The sequence below is a fragment of the Rhea pennata genome, chromosome 38, assembly GCF_028389875.1.
Source record: "Rhea pennata isolate bPtePen1 chromosome 38, bPtePen1.pri, whole genome shotgun sequence".
Classification (NCBI taxonomy): Eukaryota; Metazoa; Chordata; class Aves; order Rheiformes; family Rheidae; genus Rhea; species Rhea pennata.
In genome coordinates, this window is record NC_084700.1 from 81,431 (window position 1) to 98,108 (window position 16,678).

Genomic DNA, 16,678 nt, shown 5'->3' on the forward strand with positions numbered 1-16,678 from the left:
CTGCCCCATGGGCCCCCCAACCTGCCCCACAGCTCCCCCAATTGCCCCATGGCCCCTCAAACTGCCCCTCAGCTCCCTCAGCCACCCCATGCCCCCCCCCAGCCTGCCCCACAGCCCCCTAATCTGGCCCACAACTTCCTCAACTTGCCCCACGGCCCCTCAAACTGCCCCATGGCCTCCTAATCTGCCCCACAGTTCCTCCAGCTGCCCCACAGCCTCCTCAATCTGCCCCTTGGCCCCCTCAACCTGCCCCACAGCCCTTCAACCTGCCCCACAGCCCCCTTAACTTGCCCCACGGCCCCTCAAACTGCCCCATGGCCTCCTAATCTGCCCCACAGTTCCTCCAGCTGCCCCACAGCCTCCTCAATCTGCCCCACGGCCCCCTCAACCTGCCCCACAGCCCCTCAAACTGCCCCACAGCCCCCTTAACTTGCCCCACAGCCCCCTCATCCTGCCCCATGGCCCCCTCAACCAGCCCCACAGCCCTTGAACGTGTCCCACAGCCCCCTTAACCTGCCCCAGTCCTCCCAGTCCTCCCAATCTGTCCCACAGCTCCTCCAATCTGCCCCCCGTCCCCTCAATCGCCCCGCAGCCCTCCAAACTGCCCCACAGCCCGTGCCCCACGGCCGGGCAGCGCGCAGGGGCCGTGGCGGAGGGCAAAAGGAGCCCCCAGCGCGCGCGCGCGCGCGTCCGCGTCCCACCCCGAAATGAGCGGCGGCAGGCGGGCGGCGGGTGCAGAGCCTTTATGGGGGGCGGGCGGGGGGCGGGGGGGCTCAGGGCGGCGCGAGCCCCTGCAGCTCCCGCAGCGCCTCGGCGCAGGCGCGCACCAGGGCGCAGAGCTGCACGCCGGCCTCGGCCGAGGCGCTGCGCGGCAGCTCGCGCGCGGCCCAGCCCAGCTTGCGCAGCACGGCCGCGCGGGCCGCCGCCAGCACCTCGGCCGCCTCCGGGGGCCCCGGCTCGGCCGGGGCGGGGGCCGCCGCCGCCGGGGGTCCCGGCTCGGGGGGCGCCGCCCCCTCGCAGTGCTCGGGCCGCCGCGCCGCCGGCCGCGGCCCCGCCGCCCCGGCCCGCTGGTGCTCGCGGGCCTGCGAGAGGGCGGCCTGGGCGCTGAGCGCTGCGGGGCACCGGCGTCAGCGGGGGCCGCATCCCCCCGCATCCCCCCCACCCCACACACCCCCGCCCCGCTTCCCGGACCCCGGCGCTGTTCCCAAGCCCAGTCCCAGACCTGCCCCCCTCCCCCCCTCCAGGTCCCTGGTCCCCAGTTCCCGCCCCCAAGCGCAGACCCAGGCCCCAGTTCTTGCCCCTCTGCCCAGTCCCAGACCTGCCCCCCTCTCCCCCCCCCCAGGTCCCTGGTCCCCAGTTCCCGCCCCCAAGCGCAGACCCAGGCCCCAGTTCTTGCCCCTCTGCCCAGTCCCAGACCCCTGTCCCCAGCCCCAGACCCCAATTCCTGCCCCCTTCCCCATCCCTAGACCTCCGTCCCCAGCCCCAGGCCCCACTTCTTGCCCCCTCGCCCAGTCCCAGACCCCTGTCCCCAGACCCAGACCCCAATTCCTGCCCCCTTCCCCATCCCTAGACCTCCGTCCCCAGCCCCAGGCCCCACTTCTTGCCCCCTCGCCCAGTCCCAGACCCCTGTCCCCAGACCCAGACCCCAATTCCTGCCCCCTTCCCCATCCCTAGACCTCCGTCCCCAGCCCCAGGCCCCACTTCTTGCCCCCTCGCCCAGTCCCAGACCCCTGTCCCCAGACCCAGACCCCAATTCCTGCCCCCTTCCCCATCCCTAGACCTCCGTCCCCAGCCCCAGGCCCCACTTCTTGCCCCCTCGCCCAGTCCCAGACCCCTGTCCCCAGACCCAGACCCCAATTCCTGCCCCCTCCCCCATCCCTAGACCTCCATCCCCAGCCCCAGGCCCCAATTCCTGCCTCCCTGCCCAGTCCCAGACCCCTGTCCACATCCCCAAGCTCCAATTCCTGCCCCCTTCCCCATCCCTAGACCTCCGTCCCCAGCCCCATGCCCCAATTCCTGCCCCCTTCCCCATCCCTAGATCTCCGTCCCCATCCCCAGGCCCCACTTCTTGCCCCCTTCCCCATCCCTAGATCTCCGTCCCCAGCCCCATGCCCCAATTCCTGCCCCCTTCCCCATCCCTAGACCTCCGTCCCCATCCCCAGGCCCCAATTCCTGCCCCCCTGCCCAGTCCCAGACCCCTGTCCCCAGACCCAGACCCCAATTCCTGCCCCCTTCCCCATCCCTAGACCTCTGTCCCCAGTCCCAGGCCCCAATTCCTGCCCCCCTGCCCAGTCCCAGACCCCCGTCCCCAGCCCCATGCCCCAATTCCTGCCCCCTCCCCCATCCCTAGACCTCCGTCCCCAGCCCCAGGCCCCAATTCCTGCCCCCCTGCCCAGTCCCAATCCCCTGTCCCCATCCCCAGGCTCCAATTCCTGCCGCCCTCCCAGCCCTTAGGCCTCGTTCCCCTCTCTGATTCCCGTCCCCATCCCCAAATCCAGTCTCCGGTCCCCATCCCACGTCCCCAGTCCCAGCCCCCAGCCCCACACCCCTGTCCCTGTCCCCATCCCCATCCCTGGATCCTCGTCCCTGGTTCCAAATCCCAACCCCAGCTCCAGGCCCCAGCCCCAGGCCTAGACCCCCATCCCCATCCCCGTCCCTGTCCCCCTTTATCCATCACCAGCCCCTGCCCCCCGCCCCATCCGTACCGGGATCATCCTTGTCCGCGTCGGAGTCCAGCTCCTGGCAGACCACGCAGTAGAGCTGCCGCTGCTTGTCCTGCAGCAGGATGGTCTGGGGGGGCCGGGCAGGGGCTGAGCATGTGCCTCCCCCCCACCCTGCCCCTCCGTGTGCCCCCCTACCCCGCAGTCCGGGCAGCAGGACGGGATCGGGGGGCAGCGTGTGTGCCCCCCAGGTTCCCCACACGCCTCCCCACGCCCCCCCACACCCCCAGGCCCCCCGTACCCCGCAGTCCGGGCAGCAGGACAGGATTGGGGGGGAGCGTGTGTGCCCCCCAGGTTCCCCACACGCCTCCCCACGCCCCCCCACACCCCCAGGCCCCCCGTACCCCGCAGTCCGGGCAGCAGGACGGGATCGGGGGGGAGCGTGTGTGCCCCCCAGGTTCCCCACACGCCTCCCCACGCCCCCCCCTTGCCCCCCACGCCCCCCGTACCCCGCAGTCCGGGCAGCACTCCCCCAGCATGCGGTACCCCCGCAGCAGGTCAGGATGGGGGGCAGGAGGGCAGCACGTGTGCCCCCCAGGTTCCCCCACACGCCTCCCCACGCCCCCCCCATGCCCCCAGGCCCCCCGTACCCCGCAGTCCGGGCAGCACTCCCCCAGCATGCGGTACCCCCGCAGCAGGTCAGGATGGGGGGCAGGAGGGCAGCACGTGTGCCCCCCAGGTTCCCCCACACGCCTCCCCACGCCCCCCCCATGCCCCCAGGCCCCCCGTACCCCGCAGTCCGGGCAGCACTCCCCCAGCATGCGGTACCCCCGCAGCAGGTACTCCCCCATGGCGTGGCTGATGCGCTCCTGCCGCTCCCGCCGCGCCGCCAGCACCTTCCGCTCCGCCTCCGGCGGCGGCTCCCAGCCCGGCTCCGACGCCCCTGCGGGGACACGGAGACACGGGGGACGCGGTCACGGGGGACGCGGTCACGGGGGACAGGTGGATGCACAGAGACGCAGTCACGGGGGACAGAGGGGACACGGTCGCCGGGGAAGCGGGGACACGGTCACGGGGGACAGGGGGATGCGCGGACACGGTCACGGGGGACAGGGGGACATAGGGGACGCGGTCGCGGGGGACGCGGGGACACGGTCACGGGGGGGGGAGGCGGCGGCCGCGAGTGGGGGCGGGGGGTACACGAGGGGGCCGTGGCCGCGTCTCGGGGGGGGGGGGGGAGGGGGGGGGGGCGGCCCCGTCCCGGGACGCGGGGGGGGGGGGGGGGGGGGAGGAATCCCCGCCGCCGCCGTCGCCCCCCGCACCCGCGTTCAACGCCATGCTCCGCTCCCCGCCGGAAGTGACGTCACCGGAGGGGGTGGGCGGGTCCGGCTGAGAAATGGTCCCCCCACCCCACCCCACCCACCGGTGAGGGGCCGCGGCGGAAGTAACGGGAACGGCGCTAAAAACCCGGGGGGGGGGGGGGGAAGAACACGACCCCCCCCCCCCGCGCCAGGAGCTCAGCTGGACGCTAGGACCCCCCCAAGGACCCGGGCGCCACCCCCGCCCCCCAAGGACGACAGGACGAGGCACTTCTGTGGGAAACGTTTATTTTGCTGGAAAAACTGGGGGGGAATGGGGGGGGGATTGGGGAGGGGGGAGCCATAACGGACACAGCATCTATGGGGGGGGGGGAGGGGGGCGGCAGCGCCTGGCCCCGGGGGGCGAGTTACCTGGAAGACAGCGGGCCTGCGGGGGGGCCGGCAGGGCGCCCGGAGTTAAATTAGGGGCCAGGGGATAGGAGGAAGGGGAGGGGGGGCGGGGGGGGCACAGTGGGACCAGACACGGGAATCTCCGTAAAAAACAAAGAAAAAAAGAAACACACAAAAAAGCGCAGGGCAGCGGCGCCCCGGAGCCCGCGGCGGGCGGCGGCGGCGGGGGTCCGGCCGAACGCTTCCGCCCCGGCGCACGCGACCTGGAAGAAAGCACAGCAGAGGGTCAGGGACCGGCGGGGGGGCCGCGGCCACGGCCCCCCGCCCGCCCCCTCCGCCGAGGCCGGGCTTCCTGCCGGCGGCGGCCGCTCTCCTCCCTCGCTCGCTCTTGCGGGGCGGCCGGACGCCCGGGCGGGCCGGCGCGCTGGGGCTTTTCCGCCGGGCTCCTTCCTCCTCCGGGAGAGCCCCGTGCGGGCGGGGGGCGGGGGGGCCGGGCCGGGCCGTCCCTCGGGACGCGCTTGCCTTGCCGCCGGCGTCGCTCCCGCCTCCCCCCCAAGGCCGGGCCGGAGCAGGGGGCCGCGTGGCGCCGCGGAGCGAGCACGACGGTCGGGGGGCGGTGGGGGGGAAGGAGCTTTTGCTGTGCGAGGCGAGACCCGCGGCGGCGGCGGCGGCCCGGGGCACGTCTAACCTGACGCTGCACCGTCCGCTGCGGCTACGGACCAGAACGAGCGCTCCGCCAAGCCTCCGAGGGCCGTTGGGTGCCGCTCTCCAATGCCGCGGCAAAAGTCTCTGCCATTCCTAGCGTACGGGGAAAGCCCAGAGCTGCTTCCTCAGGGAGGGATTTTCCTGCCAAGCTTCTTCCTCTTTGGGGTCACATCCTGGGAGATTAAGGCCTATTACAACCGGGCTACGGGGCCGAGCGCTGGGCCGGGGGAGGCAGCGGGGCTGTTCCAGCACAGAGGAAGAGGCCAGGAGCAGGCGCGAGGCACTGGCGAGGGCTGCCGCGCTACTGCGGCGGGACGTGCCCTCCGCGCCCCGGAGCGGGCTGGGCGTCCGAGCCCGCGTGCCGGGGGCCTGGAGGGGAGCGTGCTCCGTTTTCGGGGCAGGGAGCGGGGCCCCGGCACCGCCACGGCCTTGGGAGAGGGCGGTGTCCCGCAGCGGAGGTGGGAGCGCCCTGCGGGAAGGTGCCGCTCCGTGCAGAGGCTGCTCTGGCCCCACCGCACTGCCGAGGTTTCTACCTGAGCTGCGGAGCTGGGGCGGGAAGAACCCCAGGAGAAACCCCGGGGAGCGACCGCTGGGCCAGAGAAACCCCACGCCCAGCAGCTGGCAGCGGCGGCTCAGCCCTGCGCCACGAGGAACGCCGCGGAGCCGGGGCCGGGCGTCGCTGCGCCGCCGGGCTCCCGCCGCCGCTCGTTTGGGGAGTCCAGCGAGCGGCAGCGCCGCGCGCGACCCAACCTGGCGCCGGGGCGGCCCCGACCGCCCGCAGCGCGTGCGCACGCGCGTCCTTCAACCCACAACGCTCTCACCTCCGACTCAAAACGCAGAGTACCGCGCCCTGTCCGCGTACGGGTCCCGCTCGAACCGCTGCATGTCGTAGAGGGAGGCCCGAGCGACCGACGAGACCGGCGACAGCTGACTACGATCGTAAGTGTAAGCCTCTCCGACGGTGGTGGCCGCGGCTGCCGTGCGGCGCAGGGGGCTTCTATCCCGGGTGTAATAGGTGGAGGAGGCGGCCGCCGCGGCCGCGGTGGCGGCGGCGGCCACGGCGGCTGCCGCTCCCGGGGTCGGCAGCAGAGCTCTATCATACGGGTCTAGGGTGGTGGGGATGCGACTGGCCATGGCTGTGGTGGCGGCCATGGCCGTGGACTGCACTTGCGAGTACTGCGCGTACTGCGAGTACTGGGCCATGGTCTGCTCTGCATAGGCGTCGTATGCAGAGGCCGTCGCATAGGACCTCACGCGGTAGCGCTTGTAGTAGTCGACCATTCCGCCATACCCGTCATCGTAATACATGGTCTCCCCATAGCCCGCGGGGTAGGGAGTGCGCACCGCTCCGTACTGCTCATTATAGGCCTCGGTAAAGTCAGCCACTTGCCCCGGGCGATCTACCGGACACTCTTTAGACCAGTGCCCTTCCTTCCCGCACCGGTAGCAGCCGCTCTTGTCTCCCATCCCGGGCGCAGTCCTGAGCCGACTCGTGGACAACTGCACGCGCATCCGCTTGCCTTTAAGAAACAGACGCAAGAAGGGTTGCTATAATTAACTGAGGCCACAAAGGGAAGGCAAGAGATTCACAGAAGAGCAAGAGCTGAACCTACCGCCCCCTCCACGGGGGCGAGGGGAGCCCGGCCGGCAGCCGCCGCTCTTCCGCCCGGCGCCGCCAGGGCCCACCCAGCCCCGGCTCTCCGCCGCGCGCCCGCTCGGAGCCGGGCCCAAACCCGCACCGGCAGCCACCGCGCTCTGGCGGAGCCGGGCAGGCCCGCGTCGCCCGCGAGGGACGGAGGCTCTGGGTACCGCCCGCGTTTGCGCCGGCGGACGCAGCTGCGCGGCGCCGGGCAGCGCGCTCGGATGCCCTGCGCCGCTCGCGACCCACAAGGGGACACAGAGCCGGGGGGAGCCGCGCTCGGAGCCAGCACGAAGCCGAGCTCTGCTCCTGGAGACGGGCCAGCCTGGGAAATGGCATCCAAAAAAGTAAGGGAATGAATGAAACCAGCCCGTTCTGCTGCCCGCGAGGGTTGTGGGACCGACCAGGCCATTCCGCCTCGCTCAGACACTGACAGTGACTTCCCAGGGCTTCCCGCACCGGACCTCAACGGGGAGAGTCCATCCCCGGCCTCCCAGCCACGAGCCAGGGAAGCGGAAGGGTTCAGAGGGAAAAGCCACCAGCTGCGCTGCTGCACGGGAGCCGCTCGGCTCCCCGGGAAGCGCAGCTGCCTCCTGCCGTGGCCCCGGATCGGGGCCACACGGACAGCGATGGGGGGGGGGGGAAGAAGAGGGAGAGCAGGCTGCGAGGGAGGTCCCGGAGCAGAGCCGGGGCTGCAGGTGCTGAGGAGGGGCCAGGACAGCCCCGGCAGGAGCCCGTTTACGGCCGCTCCGCCCCAGGAGGAAAGCGGGACGAGGAACTGTGTGGACACAGCTTCTCTTGGGGCTCTGCTTCGCTCGTGCGAGTCCGGCTCAGAGGGGCAGGAGCAGACAAGCGCGTGCCAGCTCTGCACGGCTTCCCCGGCTACACGGCGTTTACACCGCTGCTTCCGAGGCTCTTCCTAACGGGACCACTAAGGCCAGAGCCGTCACGACTTGGCGTCCAAGGGGAGGCAGCAGCACAGGAACCATCCCACTGCGCTTCCCAGAGACCCCAGACCTAGGGAAGCCCTGCCCCACGCGGCTCGCGCCGCAGAGAAGCGCCCTGCTTCTCGTGCTCCCAGAGGCGCTTGCGGGCTGGCAGCACTGCTGAGATGCCGCTTGCTGCAGGCATCTGCCCAAATTTTCCCTTTTAAACTCGCTCGTGCAGGGGAGTGCATGGACCTGGCTCGAGGCCAGGAGGAGGAAGCCCCTGCAGCTCCATCCAGGCCCAGCTGCATCACAAAGCCCAAGGGAACTATTTCCCGCACGTTTTGGGGGAAAGCACTTGCGTTTGGCCAGCAGATTTCAGGTCACAGCTCTCGGCACTGGCAGCCTCGTTCTTACCTAGGAGCTGGGGGTGTAACTCCTTCCCCCGGAGCTGGAGCACCGTTCCAGAGCAACCCCCCTCCCCGCCGCGGCACCCGTCCTGCGCCCCTCCCACGCCTGCACCCCTCTCCGGCCACTGAAGCTGGCTTTGGCCAGCGGCAGCAGACCACCATCCATGCGGCTCAGGCATCTCTGTGTGCAGGGAAGCCTCATGGGACGGGGCTGTTAAGGATAGCACAGGAAGTGTGAGCTAATTTTTTGCGTGGCCAGTGTTCGATCCCAGTTGGGAGAGAGGTGGGGCACCTAAGGACAGGTAGAGGTTGCCTCCAAATCTATGCAGCTGCTTCTTTGGTTTAAGAAACTCTAGAAAAGCGATTTTTCTCCCTGCTATTACCCTCTCTACCTCCAGCAGCATAAGGGCAGGAACTGAACCTCACCCCACGTGCTACCAGGGAAGCAGAAAAGGCCACGAACACCTCCAGCTTCTGGCTCCAGAGCCCCAAGGGGCCCTGCAGCCCCCCTCAAGCTGCCCTTTGCTGGACCTGCCCAACAGACCGCAGCAGCAGCCAGGGACCAGGCTGAGGGCACTGCTCTGGTGGCCCATTGGCCGCACCCTGCGCTCTCCCCCCTGCGCCTGCCTGCCATCTCCCCCTGGGGTGTCTCCAGGCTCATCTGCGCTAGCTCAGCAGGTATGTGACTGCTGGAGGACAGGACCCTTCACAATGCTGCGGGTAGCTCCAGGTTTCCTCATAACCCTGTCTTCTGGGGAGGGGCAGCCCCTCGCTGCCCGGGTAGGGGCTGAGCAGATCCCAGAGGGCTTCAAATGCAGCTGCCTAAGGAGCAGGTGACAGCATAAGGCCCCGGAGGAGCCAAAACGGAACAGAGTAGGCCACACCGCATGTGCACTCAAGAAACTCCCTACTGCAGGGTGCAGTTAGCACAGGCAGCAGGTGAGAGACAAGCTGGAGCCAGAGCTCCCACCTTGAGCAGCCCCTCCTCGCGCTCAGAGACATCCTCGGCACCCTGCTCTCCTACCTGACCTGCTTCCTCGGGGCACAGCCTGGCGCTACCTATTCCTAGCGAAGGCCGCATCGGCCCCGGTTCATGTTTCACCTTGGAACTCGGTGTTGTCCAGGCCGCGGATGGCCTCCACCGCGTCCTCCGCCCGCTCCATGTGCACAAAGGCATAGTCCTTGACGATGTCGCACTCGATGACGGGGCCGTACTCCTCGAACTTGGCCCGCAGCTCCAGGTTGGTGCAGGTGGGGCTGATGTTGCCCACGTGCAGCTTGGTGGAGGCCTTGCTCTTGTTCTTGCTGGCCTCCACGTTGATGCAGACGCCGTGCAGCTTGTGGTGGTGCAGGTTGCGGATGGCGTCCTCGGCCGCCGTCTTGTCCTCGATGTGCACGAAGCCGTAGTTCTTGATGATGTCGCACTCCAGCACCTTGCCGTACTGCTCGAAGAGCGAGCGGATCTCCTGCTCCGTCGCCTCCCGCGGCAGGTTCCCGATGAACAGCTTCACCATCTCGGCCAAGCCTGCGCCGGGGAAGAGACAACCGGTCACGGGACCGCCGGGCCGAGCCCCTTTCCCCCGGCCCCTCCGCCAGCAGCGGACGCCTCAGGCCCCATCCGCCCCGCGGGGCCTCTGTGGAGGCTGAGAGGGGCCTGGGGCTGCGCCAGACCGTGGCGGGGGGGGATGCCGTGGGGGGGGGGGGGGAAGAGGCCCGGAGGCGGCCGCCGCCGCAGGGGTGGGGGGCGAGCTGGGCCCCGGTGCCCGGTGACGGCGCGGGGAGAAGGCGATGAGGGGGGGGAATGGCGGCCGCTCACCGCAGCGTCTCCTCCGCTCGCGCCGGGACGGGTGACGGCGACAAAATGGCGGCGGCGACAGCTCCACCCCGCGGTGCCCCCTCCCCTCCGCCGCGCCCCGCCCCGCGCGCAGCGCTGCGCCCGCTGATTGGCCGACGCCGTCCAGGCGACGCGGCACGATTGGCCGAATGGGGGCTGACGTCAAGAAAGAGGAGCGCGCGCCCGGCGGCCAATTGCGCCGCGCGGCTGCCCGGATGTGGAGTGCGGGGGCCGGAGGAAGGGGGGAGGTTCCGGTCACGTGAAGGCGGCGCCGGCCAATCGGGGCGGGGGCGAAGGGGCGGGGCCCGGCGGCGCCGCGGAGCCCGGCGGGGAAGGTGCGGCGGGAGCAGCGGAGCCGGGTCGGTGCCGGGGGCAGAGGGAGGGGAGCGGGCAGGGGAGGGGACGGGAAGCGCCCCGCCCCGCCCCGCCGGGCCGCGGCGAGCGCCGCCCCTCACCGGCACCGGGAGCCCCGCCCCCCGCGGAGCCCCGCCCCCACGGGCCTGGAACCGCCCCCATCCCGGAGCCCCGCCCCCCGCCGCCACAGGGAGGCCCCGCCCCCAAGGTGAGTCACGCCCCCTCCCCCCCCCCCCGCCCTGAGCGTTCCGGCCCCGCTGGGCCTGCAGCGGGGTGGCCACGCCCCTCGGCCTTGGCCACGCCCCTCGGCCTTGGCCACGCCCCCATTCGTAGCCAACACCCTCCCCAGGGTCCCGCCACCTTGTCCCATTGCTTCCCGACCCCAGCCTACCCCCTCCTGCGGCCCCATTCCTGCCCCCCACCTTGCCCCCCTCCTGCCCCCCGGCCCCATTCCTGCCTCCTCCACCTCTGTCCTGCCCCCCAGCCCCATTCCTGCCCCCCACCTTGCCCCCCTCCTTGCCCCCCTCCTGCCCCCCTCCTGCCCCCCGGCCCCATTCCTGCCTCCTCCACCTCTGTCCTGCCCCCCAGCCCCATTCCTGCCCCCCACCTTGCCCCCCTCCTGTCCCCGGCCCCATTCCTGCCTCCTCCACCTTTGTCCTGCCCCCCAGCCCCATTCCTGCCCCCCACCTTGCCCCCCTCCTGTCCCCGGCCCCATTCCTGCCTCCTCCACCTCTGTCCTGCCCCCCTGGCCCCATTCCTGCCCCCCACCTTGCCCCCCTCCTGCCCCCCGGCCCCATTCTTGCCTCCTCCACCTCTGTTCTGCCCCCCTGGCCCCATTCCTGCCCCCCACCTTGCCCCCCTCCTGTCCCCGGCCCCATTCTTGCCTCCTCCACCTCTGTTCTGCCCCCCTCCTGCGGCCCCATTCCTGCCCCCCACCTTGCCCCCCTCCTGTCCCTGGCCCCATTCTTGCCTCCTCCACCTCTGTTCTGCCCCCCTGGCCCCATTCCTGCTCTCCATTTTGTCCCATTCCTGCTCCCGGCCCCATTCCTGCCTCCTCCACCTCTATCCTGCCCCCCGGCCCCATTCCTGCCCCCCATCTTGCCCCCCTCCGACCCCATTCCTGCCCCCCGGCCCTGGTCAGCCGTGCCCTGACGTCCTCCCTCCCACCTGCAGGCGCGGAGCCATGTCGGACTCGGTGCTGCTGCTGCGGCGGGTGCGGGAGCGGAGCAGCGAGGCGGCGGCGGCAGCGGCGGGGGCGCGGCGGAAGCGAGGCCGCCGCCGGCGCTTCTACCCGGAGCACCGGGTGTACCGGGCGCGCAGCTCCTTCCTGGACCTCAGCGAGGAGCAGGTGCTGCGGCGCTACCGCCTCGACAAGGCCGCCATCGCCGGGCTCTGCAGCGAGCTGGGCTCCGACCTGGAGAGCCTCACGGGCCGCAGCCACGCGCTGCCCGTGGCCGTCAAAGTCACCTCCGCCCTCACCTTCCTGGCCTCCGGCTCCTTCCAGACGGCCACGCGGGACACCACCGGCATCAGCCAGTCGGCCATGTCCAACTGCCTGGCGCAGTTCCTGGAGGCCCTGCAGCGGCGGGCGGCGCGCTACATCGCCTTCCCCGCGCCAGGCCGGGCGCCAGGGCTGCCGGCCGGGCCCTTCCCCGGCGTGCTGGGGCTGCTGGGCAGCATGCACGTGGCGCTGCGGGCCCCCTCTGAGAACGAGCTCGCCTACCGCAACGCCCGCAACTACCACTCCATGAACATGCAGGTGGTGTGCGACGCCCGCGGCACCATCACCAACGTAGTGGCCAAGTACCCCGGCTCCTGCCCCAACGCCGCCGTGCTGGAGAACTCGGCCCTGGCCCGGCTGCTCGACGGCGCCCGGCTCGACGGCGCCTGGCTGCTGGGTGAGTCGGGGCGACGCCGCCGCCGGGCTGCGGAGGGACGGTCACAAGCGGCTGCAGCGAGCCAGAGCTCAGTTTTGCCTGCGGCTCCATCCGCACGGGTCCCTCGGCGGCACTGACGGAGCCCGCTCGGACCGGCACCTTGACCCGCTCAAGCCCACCCGGCCGGCTGCAGCGGGACGGGACGGGACGGGGAGGCCCGCGGGTCCCTTTGCAGCAGGGCCAGGGTGTCTCTGGCTGGATTGGGATGCGCCAGGTCAGTGTTCCCAGAGCTGCAGGCACCCGAGGGGCAGATAAACGTGGAGCAATTGCCGCTTCCCGGCCGCAAAAGCTCTGGGAGCATCGTTAATCTCCCAGGAAGGTTTCAGCGCTTGCAGAGGCGGCAACGTGGGGACGCGGGTGCTTACACCTCCTTTCTTCCTCCCCTGTCCCCAGGAGACCGGAGCTACCCGCTGAAAACGTGGCTGATGACCCCCATCTTGTTCCCGTGCAGCCCGGCGGAGGAGCGCTACAACGCCCTGCACCACGAGGCGCTGGCGGCGCTGCGCCAGACCTGCGCCCTGCTCAAGATGCGCTTCCGCTGCCTGGACAAGGCCAGCGGCTCGCTGCAGTACACCCCGCAGAAGGTCTGCCAGATCTTCCTGGCCTGCTGCATCCTGCACAACATCGCCCTCAGCCGCCGCATGCCCCTGGAGCTGCCCGACGGCGCCGAGCCGCCCGACGGCGCCGAGGCTGAGCCCGACCTGCCCGTACAGACTCCCTACGTCCAGATCTCCAGCGAGGCCCGGGCCGTGCGGGCGCGGATCGTGCAGCAGGTCAAGGACAGCCTCACCTAGGGCCACCCGCAGCCCTCCCGGCATGCCGGGAAGCGGCGGCCCGGCACCCTTGGATCCCAGCGTTGAGCCGGGGCACCCGGCTCCGCTTATAAACCTGATTCCTTTCCCCCCACCCTGTAGGCTAGTGACTGAGGGACAGGAAGGCAGGCAGCACTCGGCGCATCCCCTCAGCCGCTGGGGAGAGGAGCCCCAGGGCAGCGGGGCGCCCCGAGGCCTCCTGCGGATACAGAGCTGCCGCGGATGCTGCACCGGGGCTGGGAGCTGCCCAGGCGGAGCCCCCCTCCTCACTGCCTCTGGGAGCCATGCCCCGCTCCCACGCTGGGGAGACGGAGACAGGGCGAGCCGTAGCGGGAAGCCTCCGGCGCTCGGGGACCTGGGGCGGCAGGGTCGGGAGGAGCCAGCGACATTCCCTTTGCGGCCTCAGTGCCAGCGACGGGTGCCCTGTCCTGCCTTGGTGACACCCCTCCGGGGCAGAGCAGGACACTCCTTTGCTTTTGGGGGGGGGAAATAAACATATTTTTCTAGTAGAGGCGTCTGGCTGCTGCTGGGACAGGGGGTGGCGCGCTCAGGGCTGCCGGGGCGTCCCTCCCAGCAGGGAAGCCTCCACGCTGTCACTCTCCCACGTTTATTGACCGTTTTTGGCACTTCCGCACCCTCTCCCGACGCACCAACGTCCGCCCAGCTCGGCTTACGACCAGGAGCTGCCCGCTAGGCGGGCGGGCGCCGTGACGCCCAGCGGCGCCAGCTGTGGAAGCCTCCCCGCCGGCTCCGGCTGCCGCCGCGGGTCCCTGTCGAGCAGCCCGGCGCGGCGGCCCTGCTGCAGCCAGTAGAGCATCTCCACTTTGTCCCACCGCATCTTCTCCAGGTAGGGGCGGCCCTTGAAGGTCACCGTGTCACCGAACTTCGCCCGGATCGTCCGCAGGGCGGCAGAGAGCACGGCGTCGCGGCGGGCGATGGCGGCGTGCAGGCGCCTCCTGGCCCAGGCCTCCCCGGCCCGGGTCTCGCAGGAGCCCGGCGTCAGCTCGAAGAAGCGGTTCGGGTCGGAGGCGGTTTCTTCCAGCGCCTCCAGGTGAGCCAGCAGGAGCTCGCGCTCCTGGATGTGGCTGGCGGCTGCCTCCCAGGCCTCCAGCGCGGCCGGGAGCCGCGCGTAGCCCGCGCCGCAGCTGTACTTGATGGCCATGTCGAGTTTCTCCCGGCCGGAGACGTGCAGCACGGCCCAGAGCCGCTCCAGGCGTTTCTGCAGCAGCCTCGTCTCCCCGGGCGGCCCCGGCTCCCCCAGCGTCCCCGGTTTCCACAGCCCCGGCACAAACTGCTCGGCACCGGAGCTGCCCCGCGGGGCTCGCTGCTCCGGCTCCCTCTCCCTCTGCTCCTGGCACACTGGCGGGGCCACCGGCTCCTCCTCCTCCTCACTGGCTTGGCCATGCAGGTGGAATATCACATGCAGGTAGTCGGTCTCTGCAGTGGAGATGAACTTCAGGTAGTCGTCAAAGCCGAAGGTGGTTTTCCACCACTGGTGCCAGGAGCCTCTCTGCTTCCAGGGCACGTTCCTGGGGGCCGGCTCGGGGGCAGCGGGCGCCTCGGAGCCGTGCCACACTGCCGGCAGCGTTTTGCTCAGCTCTGCGTTGATCACCAGCTCCTCCTGCGCCTCGGAGGCTGCGCTGCAGAAGAGATCCCGGTCTGTGGCCGAGGGCTGCACCAGGGGCTCGCAGTCGAAGCGCAGCTGCTCGCTGGGGAGGTTCTTCGCCAGCTCCGTGTAGACTTCCTGCACCTCCCTCCCCGGGCAGAGCCCGGCGTCCAGGGCGTCCGCCGAGGCCGTGTGGGGGTCGCCCAGGAGGTCGCTGCACAGCGGCGCGAAGCCCTGGAGCGTCACCACATCCACGAAGGCCCGGCCGGGCACCTGCAGCGCGGCCACCTTCGCCGCCAGGCTGGGCCGCGCGAGCAGGCTGGCGGCGGGGGGGCGCGTGGGCCGCGGCGGCGGGGCCAGCTCCTCCTGCCGGAGCTGCGCCCGGAGGCGCTGGAGCCGAGCGTCGTCCTGGCTGCGGCGTGTGAGCACGGCGAGGAGAGGCGGCAGCCGCAGGTCCTCGCTCAGCTCCCGCCTGGCCGCCTGCTGCGTCAGCCAGCGGAGATCCTCCGCCACGGCCAGGGCGGCCGAGCCGCTTCCAGCCGCCTCCGGCTCCCTGCAGCAATCCAGCACCACTGGGGAGCGGCGCCGAGGGGGCCGGGGCAGCCCCAGCTCATCCAGGAGCTGCCGCCCCTCTCTCAGGTCCGGCAGTGACCGGGAGCCGGCCTTGGGCTGCTGGGTGCCGGGGCATCCGTCGGAGCGGGAGGGCTGCGGGCAGGGCGTGCGGATCGCCTTGCAGGGCAGGTTCCGGAGGGCGGACAGCGGGAATTGCATCCTCCCAACGGAAAGCCAGCGGGGGACGCGGCTGAGGTCTGGCGACGGGATGTCCTCCAGCTCCTTGATGTCCATCATGAGCTTCTCCCAGGAGGAAGGGGTTGACGGCCACGTGAGCCGGAGCAAGTGGCTGACGGTGACACCGAGCCGGCAGCCCCGCGTGGCCCTGCGGCTGCTCTCGGCTCTCCGGAGGCCGCGGGCCGCGGGGCGTTTCATCTCCGTGATGAGCTGCTGGCGGACAGCGGCCACGTCGAAGTAGGTAGCGCAGTCGAGGGCCAGCTGGGCGCGGAAGCGGGTGAGGTTGGCCTGCTCGGTGAAGACAGCCCTTCTCCGGCTGCTCCTCATGAGCCGCAGGTAGTGCAGGAAGAGCCGCTCGGCCGCGAGCACCAGGTAGGACAGTAAGTGCTCGTAAATCTCCCCGCCGCGGGCCGAGTCGCGCAGGGAGCCGCTGACCGTCTCCCAGGCGCGCGTGGCGGCGGCCAGGATGATCTCCCAGAAAGCTCGCCGGACGTGCGGTTCCTCGGGCTGCCGGGCCGGCGCCAGGCGCTGCTCCAGCAGCCGGGTCAGCGTCGGCAGTGACGTGGGGACGGGGCAGCCGGGCTCCTCCAGCCGCCAGGCGCCTCCTCCCACCATCTCAGCCGGCCAGAGCCGCTGGCAGGGCCCAGGCTCGGCCCCGGGGGCCCGGGCCATGGCTTGGCTCGTGGCGGGGCCTGGAGTGGAGCACCCCGACCTGTCCTGATCTCCCCCAAAATCACTGTCACAACAGGGGCCCTTGCCCCCCCGACCCCTGCAGCTGGCACCCCGAAGCCTCCCCCTTACATCGGGGGTCCCAGAGCTGCCCTGACACCCCTTGCTCCCAAATGCTCCCAAAACACTCCCTCAGGGTCCCCAAAACACCTTAATGCTCCCCCAATAGCTCACCCTCTCAAGACCACCAAATACCACCAAACTACCCCTATCACTGCACAGGAACAGCCGCTCGGGACCCCCCAAAACTGCTGAATAGCCCCAGAACCCCCAAACGCTCCCCAATGTCTCCAACTCCCCCACCAAAAAGCACCACCTTGAGACCCACAGAACCCCTGAATGCCCCCAGAGACCCCCAGCATTCCCCCTGGGCCCCCGAGCACCCCCAGAAACGCCCCCTCAAGACCCCAGACCACCTAAACATGCCTCTGCGTCCCCCAACCCCCTCAAGACCCCCAATACCCCCCAAAATGCACCTGAAATCCCCTAAACGAGCCCTCACATTTCTTTCTCAAGGCTCCCGCCCCCCTCGCAGACCCCCCCCCAAAACACCCACTCAGGACTCTAA

The 16,678-nt window shown here is 70.8% G+C and overlaps 4 protein-coding genes across 8 annotated transcripts in view; 1 reads left to right on the plus strand and 3 right to left on the minus strand.

Annotated features, from left to right (window-relative positions):
• Nucleotides 1-705: 705 nt before the first annotated feature.
• ZNRD2 (zinc ribbon domain containing 2) lies at nt 706-4,018 on the minus strand. The gene is made up of 4 exons (XM_062598872.1): nt 3,983-4,018; nt 3,452-3,603; nt 2,706-2,790; nt 706-1,111 (listed from the first exon to the last, which is right to left on the minus strand). Exons 1-4 carry the CDS (start codon nt 3,996-3,998, stop codon nt 774-776), a joined length of 591 nt encoding a protein of 196 aa, XP_062454856.1. The 5' UTR covers nt 3,999-4,018; the 3' UTR covers nt 706-773.
• A 232-nt stretch (nt 4,019-4,250) lies between these two features.
• The window catches only part of LOC134153034 (RNA-binding protein 4B-like), a 33,857-nt gene continuing 21,429 nt past the window's right edge, over nt 4,251-16,678 (minus strand). The window contains exons 2-4 of one of the 5 annotated variants that reach the window (XR_009961099.1): nt 9,152-9,574; nt 5,058-5,247; nt 4,251-4,632 (exon numbers count right to left, since the gene is read on the minus strand). Coding sequence is in view for 4 of the 5 variants with exons in the window: in XM_062598830.1 (XP_062454814.1) it covers nt 5,903-6,594; nt 9,152-9,563 (1,104 nt within the window). In the remaining variant the exon portion in view is untranslated. Of the gene's footprint in view, nt 6,595-9,151; nt 9,575-9,865; nt 9,897-16,678 lie in introns of those variants that run through there. The other 4 variants (XM_062598830.1, XM_062598828.1, XM_062598831.1 and 1 more) reach the window with 4 other exon arrangements.
• LOC134153033 (putative nuclease HARBI1) lies at nt 10,296-13,180 on the plus strand. Its single transcript, XM_062598827.1, has 4 exons — nt 10,296-10,445; nt 11,411-12,135; nt 12,568-12,947; nt 13,089-13,180. The coding sequence occupies exons 2-4, from the start codon at nt 11,421-11,423 to the stop codon at nt 13,098-13,100; spliced, it is 1,107 nt and encodes a 368-aa protein (XP_062454811.1). The 5' UTR covers nt 10,296-10,445; nt 11,411-11,420; the 3' UTR covers nt 13,101-13,180.
• On the minus strand, nt 13,614-16,053 carry CCDC87 (coiled-coil domain containing 87). Its single transcript, XM_062598840.1, has one exon. The coding sequence runs from the start codon at nt 16,051-16,053 to the stop codon at nt 13,657-13,659; it is 2,397 nt and encodes a 798-aa protein (XP_062454824.1). The 3' UTR covers nt 13,614-13,656.